The sequence below is a fragment of the Malus sylvestris genome, chromosome 5, assembly GCF_916048215.2.
Source record: "Malus sylvestris chromosome 5, drMalSylv7.2, whole genome shotgun sequence".
In the NCBI taxonomy this organism is placed as follows: domain Eukaryota; kingdom Viridiplantae; phylum Streptophyta; class Magnoliopsida; order Rosales; family Rosaceae; genus Malus; species Malus sylvestris.
In genome coordinates this window covers 36,618,622-36,631,333 of record NC_062264.1, presented here as the reverse complement: position 1 = coordinate 36,631,333, position 12,712 = coordinate 36,618,622, and the positions used below count along the sequence as shown (strand labels likewise).

Sequence of the window (12,712 nt, the reverse complement as noted above, 5' to 3'; positions counted from 1 at the left end):
TAAAGTGGCATTCGATGTCCGATGGGAATCTAAAACCATGGACGTGGGTGGACCTAAAGTTCGGTTGAAATTCCCAAAACTCACACCAACAAGGCAACAATATAGGGTTCCCTGCTTCTCTACTTTTCTCTTGAAGAATCTGCTTCCCAAATACAAATAGTTTCCCTGAAATTACAGAATATAACTTTATCCTGTGGCCATCTTTTCAAGTATGTGTCTTTTTATTCAATCGTTGTCTGCCTAAACTAATCTAAACTATGAGGAATCGAACTCTAATCTAAACTACAAGGAAGTTGAACTCGAATACATAAAGAAAACACGTAAAATCTAGCTATGTTTTTGGAGTGGTAATCTCAATACACTTTTTTGAAGAGGTAATCCCTGTGCAAGACTCCAAATTCATACAACTCATAAATCTTAACAAAATGCACGTTCATCACCCCTTATCATTTCACGATAGTTCAAGTGAGTGATGCTTATATATAGAAATCAAACAACTTGAGTTTAATACCTATAACACTACCGCCTACACTAGTACATGTTCAATACATAGATATCACTCGAGGATCCAACGCATGTACACTAGTGTGAATTAGAATGTGTCGGCTGTTACAGCAGTGATGAAACTCGAGTTCAACTAGAGTAGCAAACCTAGAAAGCTTAGTAGTTTGCCAGGAAAACTGGAGTTGAACGCAAACTGGATAAGCGAATAAAGTCATTTTTTCACGAATTCTAGGCGGTTGTAGAGGGATTAAGCATTCCTTTGAACGCAATGAGAAGATCTAGGGTAGAAACTAGAAAGTAGCTCCCCAGTAGCTCAACTACAATTTGGTTTTGTAGTGAGCGTCATATTAAATGTTATATGACTAAATCTAGACACAACCCAAGTGATCAAACAAAAATTACTTCAAAATAACATAAGCATAATGTGTGCAACAACTACAGTTATCTGTATCAAGATGCGAAAGGGTAGAAATAAACAAAACAAAATTTGCAGCATAATATCCAAAGCCAATAGGCAAACCACTACAAAAACATAGTTGAAAATTGTCAATTAAGTTTAAAGCTTGTTTTCGACGCGAGTCTTTAAGCAGTGGCTGTGGCTTGCGCTGCTGCTCTCTTCTTGGCCTCTTCAATAATGGTAAGCTTAATACCCTTACCCTTGGGAAGGCTTATCCATGGCTTGGTCCCCTTGCCAATTGTGAACACATTGCCCAACCGGGTTGCAAACTCATGACCACTGGCATCCTGGACGTGGATAGTCTCGAAGCTTCCCTTGTGCTTCTCCCTGTTCTTGATTACTCCAACACGCCCTCTGTTCCTTCCTCCGGTCACCATGACCACATTGCCGACATCAAACTTGATGAAGTCAGTGATCTTGTTGGTCTCCAAGTCCAACTTAATGGTGTCATTTGCCTTGATGAGAGGGTCTGGGTAACGGATTGTTCGCCCATCATAGGTGTTAATATATGGAATGCCTTTCTGTCCAAACTGCACAGAGCGGACTTTGCAGAGTTTAAACTGCAAGAGACACAGAATCAAATATCAGCACATTATCACATGAATTTCAAAACATGTAAACTCTGGAAGCATGTATTATATTAAAGCATAACTTTCGTTAGACAGTTATCCACATCGAGAACATTTCTTCAGCCAGTGAACATTGAATGGTTCCATGTATTTTCATCAAGAAAAAAATTTAAAGCAGGGGACATGGTATTTATTAGCATGTATGCTTAGATTAATTAATTCTATGAAGAACAAGATGTTTAGTTGCTGAATTACCTTGTACACCACAATAATTTATTCATATCTAAAGACTATCAATTCAGAAAAGCAATGTTACTTGAACAATAAAAACCACCATGTGACAAATGCACGAGGATTGAAAGAAATGACCTTTGCTTCTTCATCCCTGATGGAGTGGAGACGGAACCGACCCTTGGTGTCATAAAGGAGACGGAAGTTCTCATTTGTCTTGGGGATTGAAACAACATCTGAAAAAGCAAATAACAATGCTCACAAATCGTTCATTTCGAGACAAACAAGTCATAGATGAAAAGGATTGTTCAAATAAATGTTGCAATGTTGAAATAACAACATGAATACCGGTTAAGACCCATTGAAGTAGCAATACATCAAAGAAGAGAGTGTTGTGCATACCCATGAAACCAGACGGATATGTCTTATCTGTCCTCACTTTCCCATCAACGAGAACATGTCGTTGCATCAGAATGGAAATGACCTCACGGTAGGTCAGAGCATACTTCAATCGGTTACGCAAGATGATAACCAATGGCAGGCACTCCCTGGATTTGTGAGGTCCGGACGAAGGCTTGGGAGCCTAAACAACATAAGAAACGCACCATATTTCAAATTAGTCAATTACCGCGTCAAATACCAACCATTGCACCAATTCAGATCAAAATGAACACTTGCAAAGAGAATTTTAACTTACAAATGCACCGCCAAGTTTGTCGAGCATCCAATGCTTGGGGGCATTGAGCCTCTTCAAATGTTTCTTCAAACCACGAGCCTGTTGCACCCAAAAACTAAAAATTAAAAACAATCCCACTTCAACATCGTAACAATAACGCGTACCGATCAAAGAATTAGCATTGACACGATGATCCAACAATACAATCATAGCCATATCGATACCGGATAAAAACAGTGGTTAAAATACATGTTACGAAATCCAAAAAAAATAGATTACAACGTCTAAAAATCAAAGATTTTTCACTCCGAAGAACCTAATTTAACAATTATCCATTAACTCTTGTCAAAAAATAAACAATGACCCATAAAGTTTTGAGGAGAACCAGGTTCAAAAGATTGATTCAATCCATATCCAATGGTGCTACATCACAAAAGTTGTAAAATTTATCGTTGCATCAAACATGTTGCAGAAACCGCAGAAATCAAAGAGAAACGAACAGTAGAAAAATTCAAAGTAAATCCATGGAAAGATGTCAGAGGAAAATGAAATACGAACCATGTTGTTAAATTGATTTCAGGTGAACTCCGCCAACCTCCGCCGCCGCTCCTTCGCTGCTCCCGAGTCCAAAGTCCGAAGCCGCTCCCGCTCTCTGTGATCTGTGGAAGCTACAAACTCTCGCAGTCGCAGCTCTATATACCCCCTCCCGTTTGTTCACGAAACCCTAATGAGCTCCCGCTTCAGGGCTCGAAAATGGGCCGACTTTTGAGCTTCAAATCTCTACTTCTTTTTTATCTTTTGGGTTAGGCCCGGTTGGAATTACATTCGTCTTTGGACTTCTGGTATTGGATCTCGGGAGGTCCATTATTGTTGGCCCAATAACATAATAAATAATCCAGTAAAGGAATATGTAGAGGAATAAAGAAAAATCCTTAATTTTTCTAATAAAGCACCGTCACGGGTGTGATTACTTATTCTACTTTATAAATTATTACATGTGTTTTGTTTTATATTCAATCTAAACGGCCAAACATAAGCAGAGAACGTGCGTGTAGCAAAAATGTGTGTTAAGATCAGTTTCTAGAAAGAAAATAGGTTGCAATGCATAAGGGAAGTCAACCTACGAGCACGGAAGAGCGTAGTATTGCTGCCCCTCTCTAAGTAAAGGTAAAGTCTCTCCTTCAGCTAGAATGTAAGGAAATTGAAAGAAGCGCGGAAAGGGTCAAACGCGGTTTTTAGCATCGAAAAGGGCTATCATCTACGATAAGCGGGAGTTTGGACTTGGCGAACGAGAGGAAAGGGGGGCCGGCTCAATGTTAGATTGAGAAATCATATGAGCGTTGTTTTCCATCTTGAAAAAAATGAATATGCAGCTGTTTCTTTTCATTCACAAATTGTGTTGCCAAATGACATGACAACTGATTAATTAGTTTGCAATTGCATGGGTTCCAATAATCCTGGTGGAGAGAGTATTGGGTTTCCATTCATGCGCTCTGGATGTGATATTTTCCCCTCCTAAATTATTGTAGAAGTTTCAGACCTCCCCTCCGCCTTCCCTTAATAATAATAAAATTAAATTAAAAAAATTGGTTAATTAGTTGGAATGAGTTCAAATTCAGACCTTAAGCAAATCTATTAATTAATGTGATAATGTATATTAGTGGCAATGGCAAGTCGTGAATTGTGGAGAAAAATGAATTGACATCACATGGAATGGAAGTCCCTTGACTTGTGTTACCAGCCAGGTTTCCGGGAAAGCAACAGAGTCACAGCCTCAAATACTATGTAACATCAACAATTCCTTCATCTTCTAACTTCTAATTCAAAACAATTAAATTAAAAAAACTAATTCTTCCACGTATACATCTCCCCAAATACGATATTCCCTTTATATTTAGAGAATTGTTATTAGCATTCTAAAAATTTAATTATACAGTCCAAACTTTATATATTAGGAAAGAAAAATACATTTATGAAAAATGTAAAATAAGATTTTTGAAATGCTAATAACATTCTTTATATTTAAATAATAATTATAATAATAATAGTAATGTGAAAAGAAGAATTCATAACCTGTAAACTGTAGCAATGGTTTACGTATATTATGTTGAGTTGCATGTTCTTGTATACATTATTTGGTTTATTGTTCACGACGACGACGGTGCCAAAATCTATTTTATTTTTAACTTTCTTATGTTATGGCGGTTGAGATGGTTGATTGAGATTTGGATTCCATTAGGATTCAAATTGTAGAAATCTTAAAGATATTCACATTTTAGTCGTTCATCGTACATCATGCAGTTAGAAATTATTTTGAATTTTTTATTAAAGTTAAACACATATAGTAACTAATGAAAACTGACCGCACGATGAACGGCTAAGATATGATGATCCTTAGAATCCTCGCAAAAATGATCTAGAGAGGATCTCATCCGGTTAATTTATTCTACAAAATGCAACTTTTAGTCTAAAACATATCACTTGCTTTCACCTACTTCCTTCATAAACTTACTCGTAATGTTAGGAAGACTAAACTTTTTAAAAAAAATTAATAACACAAATAATGTTTTTGTTAATGATTAAATTATTACTTTACTCGTTGATCACCGATGAGTGTAGGGATAACACATCTTTAAATAAATAAACAAATAAAACAGTAGCTGGTCACCGAAGGAAACTTGTCTGTCAATTCTCGTTCCGCGTGGGAGTTTATGCCACGTGTTAGGCCGCAATGACAAAATAATCGATAACAATAAAATAAAAATATTGTAGCAGTAAAAACCAGCGTGGTCCTACGATCCGATGTCGTTTAAGGGAAGACAGGCCACAATCATAGGTGGCTTTTTGACAGCGTCGACATACTGATTTAAAATTTGTGGAATCCTACACGTGTCACATCCTTACCATCCCTCTCAATCCTCTTGCCACCGACGCCCCTAACTCGTATTTTGCAGTGGTGATTAACCCCCACAATATTTCTTAGACAATTTTCATGGCGATTAAACATGTCAAACTACAGAGTCGGTCCAGTAATTAATTCCTCATTAATCATACTCATAATTTAGTACAAACGGCACTTATTGACTTACATGATATCATCTGAAAATTTCAGAGTCTGTACAATGACTCACTACTAATCACATCAATATTATTTTCAACTCAATTACAATTACAATCTAATAGGTATGAGATTTTATCACGTTATGTTAGGATCTTTCACGGTATAATTAAGACTAAAACTATTCATTAAGTTTTTCAATATGGGATATGTTCAAAAACATATATTATTAAGGATCCGGTGATAACCTTCTTTTTTTTTTGCACTTTTTGTGTTTGATATTTCAGAAAATATATAGGAAAGATAGTGAATGATGAATAAAGGTGACAGGAAATAGACGAAGAATGAATAAAACAAAATTTCATGAAAATCAAGTCAAAATATGTTTTGATATTTTGTTTGTCGCTTTTAATATGTGTGTTTTTCCTTATGAATTTCTTTCACATCTCTCCCATCATTAATCATTCACCTTTCTTTATCCCTCCTTTCTCTGTTTGTATTTCTCCTATCACGAAGATTGAGAAGATAAACTAAAAATCAAAAACCCAATTTTATAAATAAATAAAACCATAAATATATTAACAACTCAAAAAATAGTTCATAATGTGTTTTCAATACTCAAAAGTCAAAACTTTATAAAGTGTTTTATGCAAGATAAAGCTAAATGGAATTTAACATGCACTTATCATTAGGTTTTTTTGTTCGGTAATCATCAATTTAAATAAATGATTATGTTTAAATTCCCCACCCATTAGGTTTAAATAATGATTAGGTATTTTTTGGGAATTTAACATGCACTTATCATTAGGTTTAAATAAATGATTAATCCTCAATTTTAGTTAGAGTATAAAAAAAAAAACTGCATGACTTGTTTTTTGTCGGAAAGGGAAATATTATTGAACTCGAATAAAAATGTTTATATCAATGGTCAAAGTGTTAAACAACTATTTTGACTCAAAAATGTACCATGAATTAAGATCATCCATACATGATACAAAAGACGCCACTAAGTGCGCTGCCATATTACAACCTTTGAGAGCCAAAATGAACTTTACCGACCTTAATTGCAATTCCACACACTTTATATGAAAAGAAGAGACCTTCAAGATTAGCATTTGGTTGCTTTCATTAATCATATCACCAAGCTCATTAGAATCCGTTTCCACCTGGACGACATCAAATCCTTTAGCCACGCAGGCCACCAATGCTGCCCGTTTGCTTCCGCCTCCCCATTGAAAATTCCTGCAAAATCCCGTGCCACCCACCCAAATTCCCCCGTCTCGTTTCTATAAACCCTATATCTTCCAACTCACCCCAGTGTTTTTGCACAGTTTCACGGCATCAATGGGTTCTGCGACTACCTTGTCAAAGACCAAGCCATTCCTACATTTCCAAAGCCTCCATAATCCACACACCACCCATCTCATTATTTTCCCATTTTCCTCCTCCTTTTCATACCGACTAGACAACCATTGATGACAAATCTCATTTGTTATTAGAAGAAAATCTATGAAAAAAAAACTCACGAGGTTGTATAAAAGAGAATATAAAACAAGCTGTAAACTCTAATTTGGTTAATACAGTTTGCGGGTAAATTACGTGCACATATTTATCATTTGTTATTAAAATTTAATCAACACTTAAGTAATAATTCAATAATTTGATTTACAAAATTTGATCTTCCTCGCATTGCCTATATTAATTTGACTATTCTGTTTTTTTTTTCTTTGGGGAAAAAAAAGGCAATAATCACTCCACTATGGTTTCCGAAAACAGCAATCATTGTTTTAAAAATGGAGACCGACCAAGGAGTTTAGATGCCCAAGTAAAAGCAACTTATAAACCCTCAGTAGAGTTGATTAGACCATCTCCAACCCTTGGGCTAAAAGCCAAATTTTTTAGCCCAGAAACATCTTTTCTGCTCCAACCCTTCTGGCCTAAAATTTTAGCCCGGAATTATTAAAGAATGAATTTAGGCTAATTTTTTTCTTAAATCAATATTTAAAAAAAAAAATATGTAGATTATTGTAAATTAATTTTATGAACATTTTAATCTAAAAAAATTTAAATTCCGATAAATATTGAAAAATTATTAAATTCCGATAAATATTGGGTAAATTTTGTGTTAAATAAATTTATTTAATTATTTTAGCCGTTGGATTTAAATTTGGGCCGTTAGATCTTTTTTTTTACCGTTAGATTTGAGTATATTCAATCTCAACCGTTGGATTCAATGTATTTTAAAATAATATATTTTTTAAAAATAAAGTTTGAATCTGGACCGTTGGATCAACCAACGGTCCTTAAATCATGCCCGTTGGATTTCGAAAAGAGTCGTTGGGGCTCTGAAGCGTGGCCGACAGGGCCTGACGGTGGGACCCCCTCTTGTCGGGCTTCGGTTGCACGTTCTGGGCGTGGGGCGCGTGCGCGAGTCCACGGGCCGAGAGTGGCCCAAAACCTGGCGAGTCCACACGGCTGGGGGGGGGGAATTTGGGGGGGAATTTGGCCCAACTTTAGCATTACCCTTTTAGCCCAATATTTTAGCTTGGGTTGGGGGGTGTTTGGGGGGAATTTTGGGCTAAATATTTGGCATTTAGCCCAGGGTTGGAGTAGGTCTTAGGGCGACAATTAAGACAATTTTAATTACGAAATTTAGTAAATTACTCCTTGAGTTCAACAATTAATAAGAGCGATCAAGTAAAGGCAACAAGTTCGTTTTAGATATTCAACCTCATGCTTGATTTCGGAAAAGCATACAACCCAAAAGCAAAGGATAGAATTTGAGGTTTCTAATTTCTTTTTTAGGAAGCTTTAGGGTTGGATAATTTTGTTTTCCATTCCACTAGGACTTGGTTATTCTTTCCTAGTTGATTAATAAGTTCGGTCTTAAATACAAATAATACAGAGCTCGTTTGGAACTGCTTTTAAAATGACTTAAAGCGTTTTTGGTGAATTTTTTTTTGGGTTCCAAAGAAACACTTGAAGTGATTTTTCAGTGTTCACTTGCGTTTTTATAAGGGATTGATATAAAAGTATTTTCATCAAAAGTGTTTTCAATCATTTTAAAAGCACTTACCATCCAGATTAAGTGGCAATAGGTGAATTATAATAATTTTACTACCAAACATGTTATTTTCTAAAATCTTCAATTTACAAATAAAGATAAATTTTATCAAATAATATATTTGTTAGATTAGATACTAAATTAAGTAGCCGATTTGGTTTGAACTCACATCGCTCCTCAGAGGGCAACTTGCGATTAACTCGGTTTTCACTTTACATTTCTTTACTATTTCTTATTTTACTGCTGCATTATTTGGAGGTCTAGAGAGCCGTTGCAATCACCAATTTCCTAAAAAGCAAATAAAATTTCACCGGACCGGCAGAAAACCCAAACCCTCCTTTCCTTATTTCCTTCCCTCTCCAAACAATTATTCCCTAAAATAAAAACATTATTACAAAAATTCACAAAACCAAAATTCACAAAATCACAGCTGGAAAAAACACACACGCACTCGTATATATAAACCCCAAAAACACGGGAATTGCAAACGACACAGAGACAGAGAGAGAACTTCAACTTCTTCCTCTCTCTTTCCGGTTCAGTAGAAACGAAAGCTCTACACGCATCAATGGCGAAGGAGAAAGCAGACAAGGAGAAGAAGCTGTTCGTTGGAGTCGTCTGGAACTACGCGGCGGAGCTGAAGCTACTACTGATGGCTCTGTTAATCCTCTGCACATTAGCTACTCTTCTCCAATTCATCCCTTCCCGCTTCACCATCTCCACCTCCGATCTCCGCTTCTGCATCTCCAGAGTCAGCACTTCCGCCCAAGTCCAGGCCCTCGCCCAAGCACCGGGCCAGTCAGATATAGCCACCGCCACCGCCACCGCCGCAGCTGCAGCACCGTCATCAACACCATCTTCCCCGCCGCCTCCGACTCCGCCACCGCCGCCATCTGTTGAGCTCGACAAGGTGCTGGAAAATGGCGTCCTCAAGCGGGCCTTCAACCCGTACGGCTCCGCCGCCTACAGCTTCATCACCATGGGAGCTTACAGAGGCGGCATGAACACTTTCGCCATTGTGGGCCTGGCCTCTAAGCCTCTCCACGTCTACTCCAACCCCAAATACGAGTGCCAGTGGGTCCCGAATCTCAATTCGACCCGACGCATTTCCTCAATCGCGTACAAAGTCCTGCCGGATTGGGGCTACGGCCGAGTCTACACAGTCGTGGTCGTGAACTGCACATTCTCCCAGCCCATAAATGCCGACAACTCCGGCGGTAAACTCCTCCTATTAGCCACCACCGAAGGCGGCGGCGACCGGAAGTTCAACACCACCGACACAATCCAGGTCTTAACCGAAGAACCCAACACTTTAAACCCCGGAATCTTCACCGCCCGGCCTAAATACGACTATATATACTGTGGCTCTTCGTTGTACGGAAATCTGAGTCCCCAGAGAGTGAGGGAGTGGATTGCTTACCACGTCCGGCTCTTCGGGCCCAGATCCCACTTCGTCATCCACGACGCCGGTGGGATCCATGAGGAGGTGTTGGAGGTGCTGAAACCGTGGATGGAGCTCGGATACGTGACGCTGCAGGATATCAGGGACCAGGAGAGGTTCGATGGGTACTATCACAACCAGTTCATGGTGGTGAATGATTGCTTGTTCCGGTATAAATTCATGGCGAAGTGGATGTTCTTCTTTGATGTGGATGAGTACATTTACATGCCTCCCAAGAGCAATCTAAAGTCGGTGCTCGATTCGCTGTCGGATTACACGCAGTTCACCATTGAGCAGATGCCCATGAGCAGCAAGCTCTGCCTCCTCGAAGATTACCACAAAACTTACAGGTACCCATCTCACCATTTCTCTGTTTTTTTACATTTTCCGAATTGGGGTTGCTGCATTTTTTAGATTCGAGCGATATCCTAATTACTCTAATCTAAGCGGTATTCTAATTACTCTAATCTAAACTACGAGAATGCGAATTCAAATCTTTAGATCATATTATGTAATGTGAGATTTGTCTGTGGTTCTAGTTTCTGGATTTCAATTGGTGATCGGGAGTTGGATTCTGACATAGTTGCATGAGATGTTTGTCACCTTTGCTGTAAATTGCAATGCAAGCATAATTATGGGGTTTCTGCGAATTACATTTGGGTGATTGTTTCCTGTGGTGGGTCGACAGTTCTGCAACTTTTTACACTTCGATGTTGAAAAAATGTAATTTTTGATCAAGTTGTCTGTGCGCATGAAATGTTTTTTGGCACATTCCTCGGCTTTTGCCAAAGGGTCCTCCTAGTCCTCCTCCTCATTCATTTTTACCAGGGCAGGTGCGTAGTGGTGGGGGTTGGGGCTTTGAACTTTGTTCTAAAGTGATTGTTTTTTTATTCATGAGGAGGACCCCAATTATTTCTTTTATTAACATTTTGACCCATCTTTCTGATACTCTTGCCTTTGTTTTGTGAAGGTGAAAGCATATTTTCTTCAATTATTGATGTTCTTTTCTTCTAGGGGATGCATGTGACATGGTCCCAATTATCAAAATTATATGTTAATCCTGGTTACGGAAAATTATTGGTCCAATGTTTGAACATAACAATATGTTTACGCTCACGGGTCAGGATTTTAGGCTAATTCATAGAATGAGCAAGCCATACTAATATGGTATCGAATTTTTGGAAATTAATTATATATTAGTTGATTAGTTAATCTTAAGATAATGAATTGGAAAATCTTGATGATCAAATGATGTTGTTTACGGAAATGAAAGAATGGTTAGTGAAGAAATGAATCAGTTGAAACAAAGAAGTCTTGAGAGATTAAGTAAGATTAAGACTGATGTTGACCATTGAAAAATTAAATTAATTATAGTCTCAAGAGATTAAGACAGTTTTGTTGGTACTTAAGAAATTAGGGGATTTAAGTTTTAACCCACGACGGAAATACTAAGGGGTATATTTTACCCATTTTTTTTAATAAAAGTATATTCTGTGTGCACATGCTGATCCGAACATGTTGTGATGCTGCAGGAAATGGGGGTTTGAGAAACTTGTGTACAAAGATGTGAAGAGAGGGATACGAAGGGACCGGAAATACGCGGTGCAACCGCGCAATGTGTACGCCACGGGCGTGCACATGTCGCAGAATGTAGCAGGAAAAACAACGCACAAGACGGAGAGCAGGATCCAGTATTTCCACTACCACGGAACCATTGCCACTCGGGGGGAGCCCTGCAGACGGCTGATCAACACGACCGAGATCTATGTTGACAAAGTACCTTATGCTGTGGACACGACGCTGAGAAGTGTCGCTGGCTCTGTGAAGAAGTTTGAGCTCAGGATGATTGGATCCAGGTTACAAAACACCAGACAATAAGGGGCACACCATTTTCCCACTTTTTTTATTCCTTTTATTTTTATTTATTTTATTTTCTTGTTGGTTTTTTTCTATGTTAATGTTTAATTTAATTACAGTTGTAGAACAGAACATTCTTTGGAGGGTTGAGAGTTCTTCCTTGTATATTAGTTTTTAGTAAAAAGGTATATAATAGTTTTCAGACATGTCACATGGTTTGGAGTATAAATAGATGGGAATAATATGAACCTTCGAGTTTCACCTTCTCGGCTCTCTTACTCATTTTATAATATTGTTTAATGATCGGAATTGTTCATTTTTCGGATCACCTTTAAATGTCAACTCCGCAAAAAAATCAACATAATTATAAGTCATTTAATTGTTCGATTAACGTTGGTAAAATTTTAGTGTTTATGTGAGAAACATGATTTTTTTATTTATTCGATACCAATTAGATGAATAAATTATTTCGGATTTAGCAATTTTTTGTAGGGAACTTTAACGAAAAGCACACGGTACTGTTCACTTTAACCAAAAATCATATTTTTACACTAAAAAGTCAATCCTGGTACTATTCACTTTACCCTTTATTTTGTCTTTATCATTAAAACTTAAAGTTTTCAAGCCCTTTTCGTTTTCCTTTTTTTGTATGAATGATCTGTAAAAGGAGATATTCAAAGTAAACGGTTCCCAATCAAGAAGCAATATTTCAAGATGAGAAGGGAAATTAAGAAGGTAAAACAAGAAAATTTGAATATATTAGATTATGTTGTATTCTTTTTAGTATTTAATTCTCTTAATTTTTTATATTCTGATTCTTTTTATTTATAGTAATTAAATTAGTAAATAATCAAA

General features: G+C 37.4%; 2 protein-coding genes across 2 annotated transcripts; one reads left to right on the top strand and one right to left on the bottom strand.

Annotated features, from left to right (window-relative positions):
• Window positions 1–888: 888 nt before the first annotated feature.
• Window positions 889–3,162, bottom strand: LOC126620679 (40S ribosomal protein S4). Its single transcript, XM_050288906.1, has 5 exons — window positions 2,996–3,162; window positions 2,459–2,536; window positions 2,164–2,344; window positions 1,900–1,997; window positions 889–1,521 (listed from the first exon to the last, which is right to left on the bottom strand). The coding sequence occupies exons 1-5, from the start codon at window positions 2,996–2,998 to the stop codon at window positions 1,087–1,089; spliced, it is 795 nt and encodes a 264-aa protein (XP_050144863.1). The 5' UTR covers window positions 2,999–3,162; the 3' UTR covers window positions 889–1,086.
• A 5,869-nt stretch (window positions 3,163–9,031) lies between these two features.
• On the top strand, window positions 9,032–12,118 carry LOC126620676 (galactan beta-1,4-galactosyltransferase GALS3-like). Its single transcript, XM_050288902.1, has 2 exons — window positions 9,032–10,350; window positions 11,533–12,118. The coding sequence occupies exons 1-2, from the start codon at window positions 9,128–9,130 to the stop codon at window positions 11,876–11,878; spliced, it is 1,569 nt and encodes a 522-aa protein (XP_050144859.1). The 5' UTR covers window positions 9,032–9,127; the 3' UTR covers window positions 11,879–12,118.
• The last annotated feature ends 594 nt before the right edge of the window (window positions 12,119–12,712 follow it).